This window comes from Medicago truncatula, chromosome 4, assembly GCF_003473485.1.
Source record: "Medicago truncatula cultivar Jemalong A17 chromosome 4, MtrunA17r5.0-ANR, whole genome shotgun sequence".
Lineage (NCBI taxonomy): Eukaryota > Viridiplantae > Streptophyta > Magnoliopsida > Fabales > Fabaceae > Medicago > Medicago truncatula.
Window position 1 is genome coordinate 6,859,458 of NC_053045.1, and position 21,409 is coordinate 6,880,866.

General features: G+C 33.1%; 1 protein-coding gene across 1 annotated transcript; it reads left to right on the top strand.

Moving 5' to 3' along the window:
- The first annotated feature begins 15,668 nt into the window (after positions 1-15,668).
- LOC25491551 (phosphatidylinositol:ceramide inositolphosphotransferase 1) lies at positions 15,669-21,170 on the top strand. Its single transcript, XM_013599496.3, has 12 exons — positions 15,669-16,182; positions 16,296-16,385; positions 17,593-17,679; positions 17,783-17,851; positions 18,859-18,939; positions 19,177-19,248; positions 19,351-19,411; positions 19,492-19,594; positions 19,766-19,861; positions 19,950-19,996; positions 20,424-20,551; positions 20,643-21,170. The coding sequence occupies exons 1-12, from the start codon at positions 16,150-16,152 to the stop codon at positions 20,721-20,723; spliced, it is 948 nt and encodes a 315-aa protein (XP_013454950.1). The 5' UTR covers positions 15,669-16,149; the 3' UTR covers positions 20,724-21,170.
- Positions 21,171-21,409: the final 239 nt, after the last annotated feature.

A 21,409-nucleotide genomic window follows, 5' to 3' on the forward strand; every position in this document is an offset into this window, starting at 1 on the left:
GCAAATGTGTGAACCTCTTCCACGCCCAAACTTGAACCAAGTAAAAAGGTGATAGAAGAGTAAATTCAACATGAAATTTATCATCACCAACAAGATATTTCGACAAATCAATAATTGTTTTCTTAAATAAAGATAAATCCTTATATATGATAGCCAAAACAGATGGTGCCAAAGCAATTGGATTTTCTCTAGCAAGATTAACATTAATAGAAAGCAAACAAAACTTTTCACCATTTTTTTAGGAGGAAAAGCACAAATTGACAACCAGGTAGCAAGGAAGGCTTCATGTTCAATTTCACTACCTTTATCGATGAACATATCCATCCATAATGATATGTAAGCATGACCTTCATTCCTATTTGTAAGTTGCTTTCTTTCTAGGATCAATTTATTTTCCACCTATCACATTTCTTGGTCTTTAACTTGGGTGAAAACAGGATCCCCAGTGATAGGGTAGACCCCCAAGACAATGATATCCTCCAAAGTTATTGTTGCCTCACCAAAGGGAAATGGTGGGGAAATGGTGATGTAATACAAACACATTCCTTTTTCCCTTTGGTGAGGCAACAATAACTTTGAAGGATATCATTATTTTGGGGGGATACCCGATCATTGGCAATCTTGTTTTCAATGATGTTAAAGACTAATAAATGAGAGAGGTGGAAAACAAATTGATCCTAGAAAGAAAGAAACTTACCAATACGAATAAAGGTCCCACTTACACATAGTTATGGATGGATATGTTTATCTATAAAGGTAGTGAAATTGAACATGAAGCCTTCCTTGCTAATTGGTTGTTAATTTTTGTTTTTCCTAGTAAAACAATGGTGAAAAGTTGTTTGTTTTCTATTGCTGTTAATCTCGCTAGAGGAAATCCAATCGGTTTGGCACCAGCTGTTTTAGCTAGCATATATATAAGGATTTAACTTTATTTAAGAAAAAAAATTATTGATATGTCAAAATATCATGTTGATGATGATAGATTTCCTGTTGAATTTACTCTGTTGTCACCTTTTTACGTGGTTCAAGTTTAGGTGTGGGAGAGGTTCACAAACTTGCAACCACAACTCATGTTGATCAACAACAGACACTCTTTATTGTTTAAGAAGCATAAGGTTCAGACCTTAAAAGTTGGCATTAGACTCAATTGTCGATGATTTTCTTTGGTGTCATGACAACATTTTTGAGTTTAGACCACACTTAACTTGACCACAGCAAAAAAAGTATGGCTTAAAATAGGAATAACCCACACTTTTGGAAAGTCTGGCATAAAAATCTCAGATATAGTCCAATTTATGGCTCCTAGCAAAAATCCGTGGCCTATTAAACTATAGGGCACGGTTAAAAATTATGATAGTGTTAGATATCTTTATAAGTGCGGAATTTTTTTTTATCCAAATAACGGAATTTGGGTACCACTAAAGAAGGATTTGGATAAAAAAAATACTTTCATTTTCTATATGTTTGAGAGTTTATGAGCTTGTTGGAATTGAGTCTATAAAGAAATATCATCTACGTAGAGTTTCTATGCAGTTTGGAATTGACCAAGATCTTTCGAGTTATGTGGCAAGGATCAACAATACAGCGTATATTACTTAGAAAAACTACTATACACCCATGTCAGATAAATAATTGTATTTCCCACCAAAACTGTTTGAAATTTTCTAAGCGCGTTTCGCGAAGTGGACCAAGCAGAATTTCCACTTCGTTGTCATCTAAAGCAATAGCTTTTAGCAGATTTTGAACTTCATTATTTAAAGCAATAACATCCTTTTCAGAAACATATAAATCATAAATTAGGCAAGCCTAATCAAATCCTAAATTTAAAAAAAAAAAAAAAACAGAGAATTCATCTATTCAAAATAAAATTTTCATAAATTATCAACAATAAAAAATTCATAACTTAAAAAATATTAAAATATAAATTGAAAGAAGAAAAATATGATCAATTATTAAATTTAAAGCTCAATTTCAAATTAAAATCAAGTAAAGTTTAATAAGAGATATAGTATATTAATGGTATACCTTTGGTACTTTGTCGATTGGATCTGTATGATTCATGATTAATTGAATTACAAGATCTTCATCTTCAATGTCATCTCCACCTTCATCGTCATCAAGTGTTATGAAATTTAGGCAGAAACTGACTTGACCTAAAATTGAACGTAGAGTCACCCTGGTTAAGTTATCTGATCTCAAATATTGTTGAAACTAATGTTGACAATATTAAATCGGTATAAAATGAGTTCAAATGATGCAACATGAATATTTAATTGTTCATAAAACTTGTTGTAAAATTTCATATGTAATTCGACTCAGAGAGACCGTGATATGTTTCTGATAAAATGAAGAATACCTATAGTAACACAAGAAATTAAAATCAAATAATCTGAAGAAGAGATTTTTGTAAAGGATCATGAAGAAGGGTTAGATATGAAGAGAAAATCATAAATAAATAAAAAACTAGATCTAAACAAGAAAATCAAAGATGAGTGAATGGGTGAGGAAAAAATGCGTCTACAACACTTCTTTATATTTATAGTACTAAGAGAGAGGGCTCAATTATAGGGTTAAGGACTATGGGCATGGGCCTTAAAATATTAGATGTGATTTTAATTTGGCTATTACTTTTTCCACCCTATTGGTTTCTAACACGCCCTATTTTTGTCCATAATTTCCCTTTGCTCAAAAAGTAAAATCTGAACGCTATTCGGCATATAGAATCCAAAACTAAATGCAACCTAGAATTACATAACAACATTGCATATATTATTAAAAATAAATAATTGAAAGTCACTAAAATTAAAAGACCAAAAACTTAAAAGAAACAAGAAATGAATACAACTATCATTTGATTAATAGATCATATCTTTCATAGTAAATTTATATTTTCATTGAAGCTTATTACACTAAATAATTAAACACCTAAAGCAAAACATGTGGTACAAAATGGAGGGGAAAAGGGAGAAGGAGAAGAAGGTGGAGGGGGAAGGAGGTTGGGGTAAGGTTTTTTTCCTCTCTAGGAAAAAGGTGATTTTGATGGTCAACCATACACCAAGATAGGTCAACTTGAAATGAGAAATTGTGAAGGATTCATAAGTATTTATAGGTATGAATTTGTGAAGGATGGTGGATAGAGTGTAACAGATCATTAATTACAATTAAAAATGTGGCATGGCCAGTAAATACCTTTGAAAAAACGTGTTTAATGACTAATTGTTGCTGAAAAAGTAACTATCCAAACTTTGAGCTAGTTTAGATTATATAAACCGAACTTATCCCATAATCGTTAGGTTTATTTAATCCTAACTAGCTCAATACTGTATTAAATTTGGCACTTTATAGGGTGAAGGGGAGTTCAAATTATATAATCCGAACAAGTTCAGAAAATGCTTTTTTTTCTTATGGTCCACATTTCACCGACAATTTATGTGGTTCATGTAACAGCCCGATTTTTAGCTAGATTTATTTTAATTACTTTTATTATGTGTTTTTGTGTGATTATTTGTGCTTGTGTGTATTTAATTGTCATCGGGTGCATTTACGTGGATTACCGTATTAGAAGGGTATTTTCGTAATTTTGTGAGGATGGGTAAAATTATAATTATTAGTGGGAATTGCTTTTAGTAATTAGTGAGAATGGTTATTTCATTAAGTACTAGAGAAAGTCGAGATTTTACCGTTAGTGACATTTTACCGTTATTAATTAAAATATCGTTTGGAGTGTAGTAATATTTTTGGTTTGAATAGAAATGGGTTAAGCCCACTAGAAACTAAGTTAAGCCCATTAGTAGAGATAACACTAGGGTAGTGTTAGAAGAACCAAATCATTTTCATTTCACAAAACATTTCTAGAGAGAGAAAGTGGGAAGAGAAGATAAGGGTTTGGAGAGAAGAACTTGAAGAATCCAATTGGGAAAGCTTAGGAGCTAAATTGAAGCCTAGGTTTGGTCTAATCTTCATTTAAGGTAAGGGGGTTAGTCTTTATCATAATCATGTAATTTTGCATTTTCTCATGTTGTATGAAAATGGGTTGATGAACAATTCATGCTAGATTCGTGCTCTTACTGTGATGTTACGTTTGTATGCATGAATTGATGATAATTGTATGATTGTTGGTGAAATTACATGTTCAAATATGTAAAAATGATAAGTTGTGAAAATTGTGCTCAATTGGTGAATTTTGCTAAGTTATGGTTAATTTGAGATTTGATTCTTGCTTAATTGATGTTATTGCTGTTATTTGATGTTGTTGTTGATGAATCACTGCTTGGGTATGCATATTCATGAATTAATTATGAGAATTTAAATTGTTGTTGGTGTTTTATGTAAATGGGTTGATTTGGTGAATTGGCTAAAAGTGAGATTGATTTTCATGTTCAATTATGAGAATTTAAATTGTTGTTGGTGTTTTATGTAAATGGGTTGATTTGGTGAATTGGCTAAAAGTGAGATTGATTTTCATGTTCAATGTGTTTTCGAGTATCCTTGTGAGTTGTATGACCTATAAACATTCTTTGGAAACATGTTTGGGTATTGGGAGATCAAAATTGGGAGTTTTGGGTGAAAAATGGGTGAAACCCGTAACTTTTGTTCTGCAGAATTTTGAATGGTCGCTTAAGCGACGCTGCAAGCGACGCTAGTTGCTGTCTGATGAATGCACGCTTAAGCGTGCTGTAAGCGAACTGGTAAGCGTGCAGTCGCAGTAGCTACTTGAAGTTGGACGCTTAAGCGTGCTGGTGGACGCTTAAGCGTGCAGAACTTTTTCCAGCACTTTTAAAACTTTGTTCCGAGCTTCCGAGGGCCAATCCGAACTTTTTAAAACAGTTCTTTTAACTTATATAATCACTGTTTGTACAATTAATCCTACTGGAACACTTCCTTGAACAAGAATTGGACTTGGTTTATGTAATTGAATTTCCACTTTGAAAATTGTCAAGAACGTTGATTTTTCCAAAATTTGAAATTCAAGGAAATGGAATGGGATTAAAGTAGTGTAGTGATTGTATGATAAATGAAAATGATTGAGATTGGTTTCCTTGAGTTTTATTTGGTTTTGGTTTTGAAAATGGAAGATTCTTGTAAAATGTTAAAGAGAGACGAACATTGAAGAAAATATCCTTTTAAGCCAATCACCTTATGAATCTTTCATATTTAGTGTTGTATGACTATATGGAAGTATTTGATTGTTAGTTGAGTATTGAATATGATGTTCATCATGAGATGTGTATGCTATCTTACTAGAATGTAAGGAATGTTTGAAGTGGTGAAACTAAATGTGGTAGTTGATGTTGAATGACATTGATGATTATTGATAATCATGTTGATATGTGATGATGAATACTATGATTTAATTGTGTGTGGACATGTTTCCTTGGTAATGCAATGTTGTGGAGATGATCAATATAATTGGGTGTCGTCCTATATATTGAGTTGAGATTGTGATTTGTTGTCGCATTATCGAGTCCTTACACATGTCCATGCATCATAGTCGAGTTGTTGTAAAAGAGTCCGGCTCTTTTACTTCGGAGATTATGTAAGGAGTGACCCCTTACATGCGATGTTGACTTGTCCATCGGAGGTGACGACCTTTTGGAGATTTGGTACCACATGCATTTATGTGTCAATAAGTGCATATCATAACATGAGTCTTATGTGAAATTCGTGATTGGTGATGGAATGAGATGAATGATTATTGATGATGTTGTGATCGATGCTTGTGAATGAATAACTATGAGTGGATAATTGTTCAATAATTGATGTTTGTGAATGAATATTTATGATTGGATAATTTTTCATGTGATTGATATATGTTGATATGAGTTATCAAGTTGCAATGTAAGTATCTATGCATGAATAATATTATTCAAATACATGATATTATTGAATTTGATTATTATCTGGATTATGATAGTGTAATGCTTACCCCCAGTGGTTTTAACCGCCTACTTGCCTGTATGGGTGAGTAGACGTTGTGCAGGAGTAGTCTCGGTGAGTCTTTGCTTGGGATATCGGGAGCTTCCTCCGATATCGGTGTCGTGTCGGCTCTGATCTAGGCTTGTCGTGTCGGTCTAGATTAGGTTGTTTATATTTTCATTTGGATTATTATTTTGTTGTTGACTACCCGTATGTTTGGGTTTTGAGATTTATCTTTGGGATATGATTTATTTGCTCATGGCATGTATATATTTGATCACTCTGATTTATATTCCGCTGTAACTGTTGAGGTTTACATACATGTCTATCGGTTTTTGAATTTTGAATAAGACGTAATCTCTATTTCTTGAATAAATGTATTATTCGCATGTTTAATTGCTTTAATAGAAATAGGAGTGTTACAGTTCACGGCGCACATAAACTCCTATAAATTAGTGTGCATGTTTTCATAAGCAATAAACCACACCAAAAAAAATTATGGATACTTCAGTCACTGATCTGAACACTAAGCTAGCTGAAATTTATTACAACAGAGGAAAACCAGTCCATCTGGTTAGGGTTCAGATTGATGTCATATTTTCTAGGTTAAAGGATCAGTTGAATCTAATCAACCACAAAGACACAAGATGGGTAGACGATGTTGAGTATTTACGTCCATCGACCAACTCCACTAGAAGAGTATAGTTTGCCTAGATGAAGCTCATGAAGGACAACAACGTGAGAACAATGTTCTCGATGTTTGGGCAGTACAATGCTAAACACCGATCGATTTGGACGGTTCATTGGTCAGATCTATTGAAGAAATTCAGAAAAGTTAGATCTGGCTTTAAAACTACAAAGAGTTGAGGGCTCTGTTGGAGGAATCGGACTAATAAATTAGTTTAGCTTCTCGATGTTTTATTTTATTTTGTGTTTTGTGTTATTGAATAATGTCGTTTAATGTATTTGAGATTTTTATATTTAATGTATTCAATAAAATTCCCTTTGTTAAAAGTTTGCTTTGTAGGGTGAAAGACACGTTCGGATTATATAATATAAACCTAACAAATACAAGATTTTTATGTGGAGCAAATTGAACCAACGATTTCTATGGTCTACGATGCACATAACCTTATATAAATTAGTGTCCTTTCTTTATTTGTTGTAAATCTGAATATGTAGAAAATCCGAATACCAAAAGGTTGATTTATTTTGTTGCTGCCTTGGCAAAGGAAATATGTCAGTTGGCAAAGCAGCATGATCTAACTCAAAACAATCCTCTTGAAACACCTTTCATTTCATGATTATTTTAGTGATCTGATTATGATCAGGTTGTTGTGAACTTGATCCAGTTGACCTGCCTATAGAAATATGTCAGTTAGCAGGGTAGCTGGTGAAGTAGATAAAATAGTCACAAGGAAGGTGGTTGAATTGTGACCCTTTAAAAATTAACTTGTAACTTAAAAATGATTCTCAAGTTGTTTACTTGGAATAGTTAAGTTAGTGGAATGACTTCAGAACGTTCTGAAGTGTTTATGCAAAAAATGCTTAAATAAATAAATGTGTTTGTGTGTGTAGTGTATGCTGAAATTAAATAGTATAGGGAAGAGAAGAAAAACACACAAAGATTTATAGTGGTTCAAACAATATGGGCTAGTCCACTCCTCACAATCTTGTGAGAGTTTCCAATATGATGCTTGAGATAACCTCTCAAATATTTCACCTTACAATCTTGTTCACCTGAAAAATTACAACAATTGTATTCTCTAAGCCTCAGCAATCTTGCACCTTCTTGCTAAGTTACCCACTTAGACTTTTACAACTTCTGCTCAAAATAACACTTTAATACCCCTAAAGCTAGATGAGACTTTGTTTACAACTTGTTTAGAGTTTGAATGATTAAAATCAGACAAAAGAAGAAGAATGGAGGGAGAAGTTTATCTTTAAAAAGATAAGAGATAATTGATTTACACTTTAAAAGACTTCTTGAAATCTTAGTTATGATCAATTTTTTTGCTAAAGTTTCACAACACTTTTCTGTTGTTTTTCTTGTTGCTTTACAATGGTGCAAGTAATGATGTGCCTTTCACTTATACTTATAGAGTTCTTGGGCTCTTGTAGCCGTTGGAAGGTGACCAATGGTCTTGTTCCATGTGTCCTGGGCCCCACTAGATTTTACTTCAAAATCTGGGTGAACCTTCTGATCATCAGAATATTGTTGTGTTCTTGAGGATACTTCATAATGTTGTTGCGTTCTTGATGATCTTCATTTGGGTTCATCATGTATGAATGTATGTATGAGTTTCTAGGTTCATCATATGCTTTTCATATGAATTTATGTGCATTATCAATGAGTAATGTAATTTGCACTAACATCTAAATGTTGATGGGTAATGCCTTTCCAGAATTCTCTTGGAATCTATGCAGGAGGAGAGAGGGAAGTAGATTCTGCTTTCTTCATGTCCATGCTTTGAGAGATTGTGTGGTCCATGTACAGTACCAGCTCTCATTCGTGTCTAACTCTAACTGAGTAAGACAATATTTCCTTTATGCTTTTGCTTTTTGCATTTCACCTACTGTGTTGAGCTGAACATTCTGATCATCAGAATGTTCCTTTTGTTTCACTTATGATGATTTGTAAGACTTCTATTTGATGTAATCAAATTCTAATAGTGAAACAACAATGAAGATCAATGATTGTAACATCTAGGAAGATATTCTCTTTGGAATATTCCTAGTACTTCAATGTTCATAGTCTTTAATGAACATTGAATATCATTTTTGACATTAACCTTGTAAATGTCTTAATTGCTTAATTGATCCATGAAAATGTATTTTCCTGGACATTTATTCATGTCAAGTGTGCCTTGCATGTTCTTGATATTGTTCTTTAGTTTCTGGGCTTGTATAAGAACAACCTTCTGAACTCTGCTTAAACATTATGATATCTGAGCAACATTCTGAACTAACTTTTTGAACTCATAGTTAGTTCATGAATTCAAATGTCCTTTGATTTCTTGTATCTTGGTATGATTTAAACATTGTTCCTGTCTTAGTTAAACACTCAAGAGCACAAGTTAAATACCAAGAAATTAATCAAAGCCCATTAATTCCTTTATCATCAAGGTTTATTATCTTTAAAATTAATTAGGGATTTTGCCTCAACAATCTCCCCATTTTTTAAGATGATAAACCTATAATTTAGGATTATGGATTTTGATTATATATATGAAGAGTTTCAGAGCTTAAAAAATTATTTTAATGCTCCCCCTCATTTTTATAATTCATTATGGTGAGTTTTTTAAGAACTTTAAAAAGCTCCCCCTCATTTTCATAATTCATTGCATAAATAAAAATATGCACAACTTGAACAAAAATCATTTTTATTCATTGATGTCATACATTCAGTATAATTACATGATTAATATGGTTCAAAAACAAAAACAAAAATTCAAAGTACATATGATCAAGCAAAAAATGAAGTTTTATAAAACTCCAATAACTAATAATAGGGAGGCACACCACAAAAGCTTCCACCCTTTAGTCATCTGCAAAAAGGATAGGGAAGCACACCACAAAAGATTTAGGGAGTAGAATTGTAACACCCTAAACTCTTTTATCTTTTTTTGGTAGGATTTTTCTCTTTTTGGTAGGAGTAACACCCTAAACTCTAAAAGCGATAAATTACGCTAATGATACGAGCATATCAAGAATCTAGATGTTACTTCACCAATAAATCACCAAGCATGCATAAATAAAAATTTACTCAAATCTTCGCAGCGGAATAAAACATCATCACAACTAAATTTAGTAAAACATCTCTAAGTAGTCACGTCTCAAAATCAAACTACATCACTAAATATAAAATCTAATCTCAACAACTGAGTCATAAAACAACAAATAGTCATAAGACTTCAAACAGAAAAACATCCTAATCAGAGCCGACACACTAGACTCCGAAAAAGCAGTAAACGAGGAAGCTCTGAGCTTTCCTCAAGCAACTCACCAATGCAAAGAAACTACTCTTGCACGCCGTCTACCCATCCATACGAATAAGGTAGGAAGTCAACTAAACGACCACTGAGGGTTAGTTCATAATTCACAATTAAACATAATCAAATGAAAGTAAATGATACAATTAATTTCAATTGATTAAGCAACTCAACATCATTAATATCCAACAAGTATACAAATATAGATATCCACTATTATGATATAAGTCGTCAACAAATTTTTTCATGTGTTAATCTTGCAGACCTTTTCACAAAGTCACTCCCAAGCATAATTTTTGAACAAATGATACAAAATTTTGATCTTAATCGTCTCAGAGATGATTGTTTAATCGAGATGGGGATATAAATATATTTTGCACTCTTTTTCCCTTCACCATGGATTTTGTCCCACTGGATTTTGCTGGTATGGTTTTTAATGAGGCAGATATATCGGATAATGTACTCTTTTTCCTTCACTAAGATTTTTTTCCCATTGGGCTTTTCTTAGTATGGTTTTAATGATGTATATCCTCGATGGACATCTAAGGGGGAGTTTTATGAATATATCTATTTGTGGGTGTCCAACAATTAACCTTCCACATCCTTGTAACTCCCACTACTAAGTGGATTGTAAAGTGGTTATTCATCTACCTATTTGTGTCCTATAAATAGGACCTATATTGCAAAGTAAAGGCACACTTGTGAAGAGAATAATACAAAATCTTTCATCTTCTTCTTCTTCTTCTTCTTCTTCTTCTTCTTCTTCGATCTTGTGCTTTAAGTTTATTTCATAACACATTTAGATGTTGTAAAGAGAATAATACAAAAGTTTTCATCATCTTCTTCTTCTTCTTCATTGATCTTGTGCTTTTAGTTTATTTCATAACACCAAAAAGAAGAAATAAAAACACCAAAAACCCCTAATGTTGGTTTAAATACTATATATTATTAATCTATTATTATTTTTTAATTTCAAATAACAAACCAAAATGCTCTCTCTTGTGAGTCGTCATCAATACTCTAGTTTCTTCTCCTTCATCCACCAAAGAGGAGGTGATTAAGGGTCAATTTTTTACCCAAAATCACCTCTTTAACTCGTTTTTATATTTCCCTTTTGTTGAAATAATTGATTTTCACATCAAAATTTCGTTTTTTTCTTTCGTGATTTCGACGTCTTGGTGCGACGTTGTTTGGTTCGTCGTCTTTGTGCGACATTGTTTGTCTTACTTGTTTCGTTTAGGTAATTGTTCAGTTCAAATTGTCAAATCAGCTTCGATCTAGGTGTAGATCAAATCAATGAGTTTGGGAGTTGTCAACGTTTCAGGTCTGGAAACATGGGTATTCCGGAGACTTAAATATAGTCATCTGTGTAGGCTTTGGTACTTTGCTGTTTTATGCTATTAAAATGGATGTTGTGAGTTTGTTCACATATTCATCCTTTTTATTTTTATCAAATTTTTATTATATCAATGTACTTTGTCAATTTAAATGAATGAATATCATTTATTTTTTGTCAAAAATAAAATAAAATATATCAATGAATTTTCTAGGTAGATTGAATGACAATAATAATCATTAAAAAACTCACACATATAAATAAAAAATAATAATTTAAATTCAAATCCGAATCTAGATGTTGAACCTAACAATTTTTCTAAAAAAATAATAATAACAATTTTAACATTCATAGGTTGCCATATGAGTTGTCTTAATAATTTATTTTAATTTGTTTAGGAAATAATTCATTTTAATGTCATCACCTCGCGTGAATAATTCAGAAAAATAATAAATTTTTAGAGTCGTTTACTTCTCATATTTTATGTTTTTATTTGCGGTTCAACTTATAAACCTAAGGGGCATAAACCCTTACTATAAATTTATTTCATGCTATAAAGAAAATATCTACTACGTCATACAAGCAATTTTGAAATATAAGCTAAATTGAAATTAGTTAAAATTACAATGAATGTTAACATGTATAAGGAGTGTTAGGCGCGCTAGGAGTATTAAAGTAGCAACATATAAAGGATAGTGGAGAGCCTCCAATGGAAAACCCATACACCCGTGCATCAAAGATAATATTCAAAAAACCTATAGAAAATATCATCTAACAAAGGGCTATCTTCGAAATAAATAAAAGAAAACACCAAAAACAAAGCTAACACCACAATCAAAAACAAACCTCTGCACAATAACATAAACAAAAGTTGCACCAAAATCCTCAAACATCATCACAACTGCCACAAAAACAACTTCCACCACCTACATTCCGCTGCTCGATCATAACCCCCGAACAACAACATAAAAACCTACATAACAACCAACAACCTTTGAAAAACAGCCGGGAAGAAAACCTCAAACAACACCATTAGCTCTCCCGAGCACCTTCATCCAAAAACACACCTCCCAAAGAAGAGAAAAAACCGACCAAAAACATTATAATATCATACATCAAGAAGAAAAAAAAACATAACCACCACCAAAAACCACCACCCCTACCACCACCGCCACCAAACTACCATTAACCCTCACCAAAAAACAACACTAGCCACCACGCGCATCACCACCACGAGCACCACCACCAAAAACCACCTCGAGCACCACCACAAAATACCAAAAATCAGAACCACCATGAAGCACCACAAACCAACACAACCCAAGATTCATCGAAACCATAATAGATCATAAGCGAACTCAGATCTGATCGATCGCCACCTTCGTGACCGATCCATCACCACCTATTTTGCGAGCAAACATAACCTCCATCCACCACCAAGAGAGAAATTGAATCTTGTATCAGCCACCACGCAACAAAAGACGAAAAATCAGGCCATCAGAGTTGAACGGCCAGAGAAACAGAGCTGCAACACAATTCACGACCCCACAAGAGGTCGACCGCTGGAACCACCGCCAAAACCGCCGTGCAGGACCATCAACATATTTGGAGGTAGGTGATGCGGAGGGCACAAGCCGCTCGTCGCACCACCATAAACGACGTCTACATCTTAAGAAGATAATTTTAAAATATACTTAAATTAAAGTGTGCGAAGACGTGATAATTCTCAGTCGAACTTTGAATTACTATAACTCATTTTCCCTAAAAACCGGAGGGATAACATAAAAAAAATTGAAGAGTGCGAAGACATTGAATATAATAGTTTTTATTAGATTATTTTTTAGGGGTATAGTTTTTATTAGATGTTAGTGTAAACGTTTTTATATTTTTTTGAGGGGTATAATTTTTATTGGATGTTAGTGTAATAGTTTTTATATGTTAGTGTAAACGTTTTAATTCAAGTGAAATTAATGTTCATTTTATAACCGATTCAAAGAAATTCAACTCTTACCACCGTACTATCACTTTAACTTTGTAAAACATTTTTATATTGATAGTTTGTATATATACTTTAAACTCGTTTATAATGAAGAAAAAAAAATCATGAGTTTCCAAAAAAAAAAAAAATAGCAATATTGAATAGAGGTTAGTCACGTAGATAAAGTCACAGATATAAATAGATGTTAGGCACACCCTTAAAGCTATCCATGTGTGCCTCTATATTAGTCAGGTAGATATTTGGACAGAAATTTGATTAAAACAACTAACTTATTGTGACATTACTAATGTAAGATACAATTGAAACTTAAATTATACGTAAGAAATCAAACATGCAATTTAGTCTAATTTGAAAATAATTTTCACATAAAGGACCACACATGAACTAAAATGAGGGTTAATCTATAATTGTTTTTTGTTTTAACATTAACATATAATCATCACTTTTTATTAACCATCATCGACCATTCAACCATTGTCGTCCACCACTCTAGTCACCTCTGATCACCCCGACCACCATTCTTGCGCCACCTCCGACCATATCGTCCACTCGCATGTCAACCATCATTTCAAACACCACCTACCGCCATTCTGGACGTCTTGACCATGTATTCCTCGATTAGGTGATCACCACATTGACCACTACTATGATAACCACTCTAACCGCCACCTTTTAACTATTGCAAACACCTATCCACTAATCACGACTTCGACAACTATCTATCGGCACCTCAGACAACCACCACTTATAATCACTATTAATGAAATTAATAATGCTAAATAATTAAATCAAATTTTTTTTATATTGGGTGAATTTATAGTAGACAAGATAAATATATTGGTTTTATTTAAAAAGATGGAAACTCAAGTCAAAATTGAAACTCACAGCTAAAACTAGATTTTGAGTTTTAAAACTTTTTTAAGAAATACAAAACCACTTTGAACGGTGACTTAGTTTCCGTATAAAATGTTATCTATTATTATATATAAAGAAGAAGCAAGCTTTTGGTGTGACGTTTTCCTTTCCAATTTTATCGTATAAATGAACTATTTTATTTGCATGTTTTATGAGAGAAGGAAATTACAAAAGACAAATAAACCATTTTAGGGATACTACACCCTCATTGCATCAAATTGAAGCTTAATGGTTAAAGAGGTACAGTGAGATTGAGGAATCGACTAAGAGAAAGAATCATTGTGACCCAAGTTGACAAGGAAATAAATACAAGAGTTAACTTCCTTGTAAATATACTTTAACGAGACATTTCAATTAAAAAGATGGATAAGATAAAGAATGACGAGTAAGAGGGGCTTAAGTGTCACGATATGAGTTGAAGTGCACTAAACAATCTAAATAATAACTTGAGAATCACATTCCACGAAAATAGAAATAATAATATGATCATGTGTGAGCTTAAAATATTTAGAAATAGAAATAAAATTATTTGTGTTTTCCACACATTCCAAACCATAAGAACAAAGAAAACAATCTAGTTAAAGTAGAAATACCAGTGTCTTTTAAGGAGATATTCAAATGCAACAAATCATATAGATTTAAGCAAAATAATTTAGCCCAATGCTCCTACTTAATAGAAGGATCCCAAACATCTTGGATGTCATAACAATCTCTAAGCAAATGCATAATTGTTTCTTTTTTAGCACCACATTGACAACAAGTAGCATCATTATTCATGTGACGGATGTTGCGCTCATCAATAATGAGGAGGCAGTTGTGACAAAGTTCTCAAAGATAAGCTCGGGTCCTTTGAAAACCTGGTTAATTATAAGTCAAGATGAACAGAGAGTATGAGAAATGAAATTTCGAGTGAGATATTGATAAGCTAGAGAAATTTTCATCACTAGTAATGACCTAACAAGGATGATCCTCAACATCATATGATGTAGACTTAATACTAGCAACTTTGGAGCATATACTCCTTGCGCTAAGTTGATTAAGTTAATTCCAATCCCACTAATAACCACTTAATGTAGGAGAAAATTGTGTATTCATCTTCACCATGAGGAATAGAAGAGTTCGAACTCCAGCCCCTAGACAATACTTATAACTGGTAGTGCACTTTTTTTAATGAATTTAGTCATTTTTTGAAGTTATGTTTTTAGTGTTTGTTTTATTAAAGGGCCAATTTATAAGTTTAAAACGGAGCCTTCAAATAGTCTAAGACGACCTTGGTTTGTATTACTGCTAGTATTTTTTTTTTTTTATAAAATGTCGATAATCATCGAGAACTCACATACGATAAACAAGTTTGGGTTTGAACCATTATCATATCGTCCGATCTAGTAAATACCAAAATTTGGAAGAAAAATTATTAATTCATTCCCCAAAAGAAAATTCCCTTACTAACCCCAAATTAAATAATAATATGAACTGGAATATACTAAAAAATAGGTGTCACACTCTTCATTGTAATTTCCCTCTACTCCTTTCTTTCTTAACCGTCCTCGCCACGTTCATAGCAGTCACAACATTGCAATTGCAACAACACACACAACAACAATCACAATATATAGATACATACATAATATAGAGAGAGAATCATAGAATATTTTAGAGAGAGAAATAAAGGAAGAAAAACCCTTTTGACTATTAAGCCCCTTTTTCACATTGGACTCTTTGATCGGTTATTGTTGATATTGTGATCAACCTCAAAAATCAGATCTTTTTCTTTTTTCGATTCAGATTCGGATACCCAATTGCGTTTTTCTTTCTGGGTTTTGTTCATTTTTTCATAAAGTTTCATTTTTCCAAATTGGGTTTCTCAGAAATTCGACAATTATGTTGTTGACTTTATCACTCTTGTTGAACTAATATGGAACTGTTCATAACACAACAACAACAAAAACAAAAACAACATCATCAACAACAACACCAACAACAATAATAACATGTCTTTTTACATTGGTCGTGAGGCTTCAAAGGTTGTTTTTTGTTTTGTATCTGTTTGCCTTAGTTTTTCATTTGTGAATATCTATGTTTTTTTGTTGATATTGTTTGTTTTGATTTATATTTGGTTTTTTTTTCTTTTGTGTAGTTATGGAAAAGAATTTGCTCAGAGATAAGTATTGAGATCAAACTTCTTGCAGAGAATTGGAAGTATCTTCTAGCTGGTCTTGTTTGTCAGGTTTTTTTTTTCTCTCTATGTTTTTGGTGATGGTGGAGTTTTACTGTTGTGTTTTTGTTTCCCTTTTGTGTGATGAATGAAAAGGCTATTTATGTTTTTGTTTTGATGTGGAGTTGAATGTTTTTGGAAATGGTTTATGGGGTTGTTGGGAAATTAGTGACATGTTTGGTTAGAGAGATGTTTTCTGATTACTTGTAGAGTGAAATCATGGGCAGTTTTGCTATTAAAGAATGTTTTCTCATATGAGACCGTATTCAAAAATCGGTTGGATGAATAACTTAATTAGAGGATTTGGGTTTGAATCCTGTCATCGTAATGCAATAGAGTTAAAACTCTTGAGGGAGAATTTTGCCACCTAGGTGGTTCTACCCGCCTTGAGGGATTAGTCTTTGCAATTAAATATGTACTCCATTTACACACAAAATCAATTAGACCCTTAACTTGCATTCTACAAAAATTTCAAATGTTTTTCTTCAAGTTGTTCGGGTCGATACACGATACTATCATGTGGTTTAATCACTAAAGTTAATCTTGTCGATCATGTCAAGTATCAGGGTTTGGTTTATTGGTTGGAATTTATTTTAATGGGAATTAAAGAACGTTGAAAATATTTTGATGGATATTTTCTTACATTCTGCACTGCAATTATAACGAGTTGACATTAGATGATGCATGGTTCTGATTTCAACGTTTCAATTATTAGTTCCATCTTAAATTCAAACATTACTCTCAATTCTATGTGGACCTTGGGGTCTCTTAAGAGGATTAAAGACTTTAACAATATACAGCTGATTTTTATGGGAAAATATTCAGGACAAAGGTTTTATTGAGAAAACATCAAGACATAAGAATGACCAATTTTGTGAAGTATATTTTTGTGTTTTCTTTATCCTTATCTTTGTTATGAATAAAGTGTAAGAAAGTAGTCCATTAGTTTAATTATTTGAGCTAATGTTACTTTTGTTCTATGTAGCACACTAGCACCAAACATCAGATTGACGATGTGTTTGTTGTCCTAGATGTGTCAATATCTGACACTGACAGATGTGATGACATTCAATTACTTTCTTTTTTTTTCGAATTATTTCCAGCGTCGACGCGATAGTATCAATGTCTTGTCCGGTGTCCGTGTTTGTGTTGGTACTTCATAGCTTATTAGCTTTAGTTAAACACCCGATATATAAATCTAAACGATTTCCATATGCAGTACATACATGGTGTGGCAGCCCGAAGTGTTCATTATTTTCATAAGCCTGGCCCTATTCTTCAAGATGTTGGATTTTTCCTTCTTCCGGTTCGTAATTTTCATTCCCTTTCTTTTTCTCTCTCACCTATAAAATATGTTAAATAGAATGGTAGGAATGCCTTTGTAATTTATAATCTTGATGCTTTGGCAGGAACTCGGACAAGACAAAGCTTACATCAGTGAAACACTGTTCACTTCTATCTTTATATCCTTTGCCTTGGTAAGAAATTGCTGTCTCGGTTTTCATATATTATCTGTAACTCTGTATGACTGCATTCGTTCAGCATTTAACATAGTACGCCTATTGTGATTGGTTATTTTCTGCCCATCTATAAAAACAGATGGGCACACCTAATTTCCATTTTTTTGTTGTGTGTTCTGGCTTATCGTGCATGTTTGTGCTGTGTTATCTGAGACTGATGTTTCCTTGACGTCGAAGTTCTAAACTGCTAAAGCCTTTTATAGTTAATATATGCACAGGGGCATATCGAGTGAGAGGAATTGTTATTGTGAGAGATAAGAGGATTCAATAACCACCATAGGATCTATTATGGTTTAGATCAAATTTCATTTTGATAATTACATTTGATCTCATTTGCTTGACCTTTATCTTCCCTCGCTCGCGCACAACTACATGAACTGCCATGTGCCACATTCAATTTTTAAATAAAATTGCATCTGTGGTTTATTTTGATCTAAGTATTGAGATCTCTCATTTCTCACATGAAAAGAATGACAAATGAAATAGAAGCAAAATGTGATTTCTTATGAGTAGTGATACATTGACCACCCCATGTGGTAAACCCTCCATTCTACACACCCAATGTCGCATGTTTGGTGGAAGAGAGAGAAAGGGAATGATAAAAGGGAAGAGAAATAAAAACTAAAAAATGCCACATGGGGTGGTATATGAGAGGTATGGGAAAAAAGGGTGTCAAGCCATAATTATCCATTCTTATTTTGTGGGTTGAAGTTTTTTACAAAGGTTGAATACCGATTTTGGACAATGATTATTTACTCTCTGTTTTTTTGCTTTATTGCAAGATTCCAGAGTGAAAATCATACAGTATAACACCTTATTTATTTCATTTGGATTATTTCCTATTTTCTAAATCCCTTTTGACCAGTATGGCTTAGTTTTTGTGAAGTTCTCGTTCGAAAAAGTCATTATTTCTTTTCCTTCTTTTGAGGTTGCCACAATAAATTCTTTGATATGTACTTTTGCAGTGGACTTTTCATCCTTTCATATTCAAGAGCAGAAAGATCTACACAGTTCTTATTTGGTGCAGAGTTCTAGCTTTCTTATTTGTAAGTGTTGATCACATCATGTCCTTTTTATTTCAGGCTCCGTTTGGCCTGACTTATTTTTAACGTCTCCTTAAAAGAAGTTAGTACAAACAATATTCATAAAAAAATCTTAATTAAAAAAGAGGCTTATCTTTGATGACATTTTATTTTGCCCTGCTTCATTTTTCCTCGTATATGGTCAATAAATTGCAGCATATTTCTAATTACATATGGCAATTGTGTGTATGTTCACTGCAGGCTTCTCAAATTCTTCGCATAATCACATTTTATTCTACACAACTACCTGGTCCAAACTACCATTGCCGTGAGGTATGATTTGTTTGGTTGATAATGCATGCTGTGTTTTAAGGGTTACTTCTGTATTCATTTTTATAGATTCTTATAAATTTACTCTACTAATGTATCGAGCAGGGTTCTAAACTTGCCACATTGCCCCGTCCAGATAGTTTCCTTGAAGTTTTCGTGATTAACTGTTAGTATACATTATTGTATTGGAGTTTTAGTTTTGATTCCTTTTGGCTGTTTGTCACTTATTTTGCTTTTAACATGCAGTTCCGCATGGCGTGTTATATGGATGCGGTGATTTAATATTTTCGTCACACATGATCTTTACTCTTACTTTCGTACGTACATATCAGAAATATGGCACTCGAAGGTAAGATTTGCATATAAATCTCAACTGAAATAGGAGTATTAAGTTTTTACTGCAGTTATGTTTGTTTGTTTAATTTTTTCTTCATTTCAAAACATGCCCTCGTCGTCACATATTTTGTCATGTTTAAATTTATATTCTGATTTATTATTGGGACTGTGGATGAACCACCAGATCCATAAAGCAGCTCGGGTGGCTACTTGCCGTGATTCAGAGTCTTTTGATAGTAGCATCTCGCAAACATTACACGGTTGACGTAGTTGTTGCCTGGTAAGGAGCTCTTTCTACTTTGTGATTGAAAACCTCTGTCTGTGTCCCTTTTGAATAATCTTTACATCTTTTGGTCCATGATTTGCAGGTACACTGTTAATTTGGTGGTATTTTTTGTTGACAAGAAATTGCCAGGTTTGCTTATTTGTACATACATTCCCGTTTGTCTGCTTTTCTATTGTGTTCCATTGTGTGTGTGTGTGTGTGTGTGTATTATGTTTTATTGTATAATATATGTTTTAATTTAATTTGCATGTTTAAGTTTCATAATATCAATGTTACTTGAACTTATCTAAATTGCAATATTTGTGTCATTAAGGGCAAATTGTGTACAGAAAAATGTTGGAACAAAATTGGTAGTTAGTTTTGGAGTTCCCTCTAATTATGGTATATATTGAAAAAGAACGGTTAAGGCTAAATTTGTACATAAAAATGCATGACAAATTGGTAGTTTCCAGTAGTTATTTTTGGAGTTACCTTTATATTATGGTATAGATATTAATATATGCTATTGTGGTTTACTTGAGGTGCCATTTTCTGTTCTAAATTTATTATTCTGCAGAATTGCCGGACCGGTCAATCGCAGCTGCAGCAACCCTGCTCCCATTGAGCACCAAAGACAAAGATGGCCGGAACAAAGAGGAGAACTACAAGCTATTGAATGGGAATTCCGGTGACCCTGCGGATCGAGTATGGAAAATACACTTACCCTTTCCTTATTCCTTTTACACTATGTCTGTCTAAGATCTAGACATAACATGGTTATTTTGCATTTGCTCAGAGACAAAGATCTCAAATAAATGGCAAGATCACAGATGACGGAAATACGCACCATAACGACTCTTCCATGAACAGTGCATAGATAAAGGATCGCCTCCACTGTACAAAATTGGATCTGCTGTGATATTGCTGATTGAAAGCTTCAACCTTCAATTAGAAGGTGTGTTGCTTAAACTAGCATCAAGATTTGTATCAGTGAAAGTTGAAACTGGATTGTGCTTTTTCAACATTGTGCTCCCATGATTCATTAAATTATCCAGCTTCAGCATGCGCCTTCAAATTCCTCTTATCAATATTGAGATAATGTGCATAGCCCTTTTTTTGTTGGTTTTATTTATCTGCTTGCGTTACATGATAAACCTAATATTCAGCATTATGTAATATAGGCATATAATGTAAAGAAGAGGTTAAAGCAAAATGCAAAACTTCGGCACTATTTTCTTTCCAAAAAGAGGTTTTTAAGGATTAGTTGATTACTGGTTATTTGATATTCATTTTCATTGAAATGATGAGGTTGGTTCTAATCAAATGCACAGCACCACCACTTCTATTCATACTTAATAATTTCATTTTCTGTATAACACCTTTTTTTTTACATTAACCCTCCGGTTTCTAAGAGGCCTTAGTAATTCGGAGTTTGGCCGTGAGGCCTCATGTAAGGATAGTTTGGCCAAGAATTGTTCCACACAGGAATTGAACTCGGGTTCTCCCGAACGATTTGTCCTTGGTGAAGCTCAATTGCTTGGTTTGTATAAAATGTTTTTTGTG

Excerpts from the sequence above, each read along its gene's own strand:
- LOC25491551 (XM_013599496.3), top strand. The coding sequence starts at position 16,150 with ATGTCTTTTTACATTGGTCGTGAGGCTTCAAAG. Across the intron at positions 19,595-19,765 it reads CAGAAATATGGCACTCGAAG|ATCCATAAAGCAGCTCGGGT; the intron begins GTAAGATTTGCA and ends ATGAACCACCAG. Across the intron at positions 20,552-20,642 it reads CCGGTGACCCTGCGGATCGA|AGACAAAGATCTCAAATAAA; the intron begins GTATGGAAAATA and ends GCATTTGCTCAG.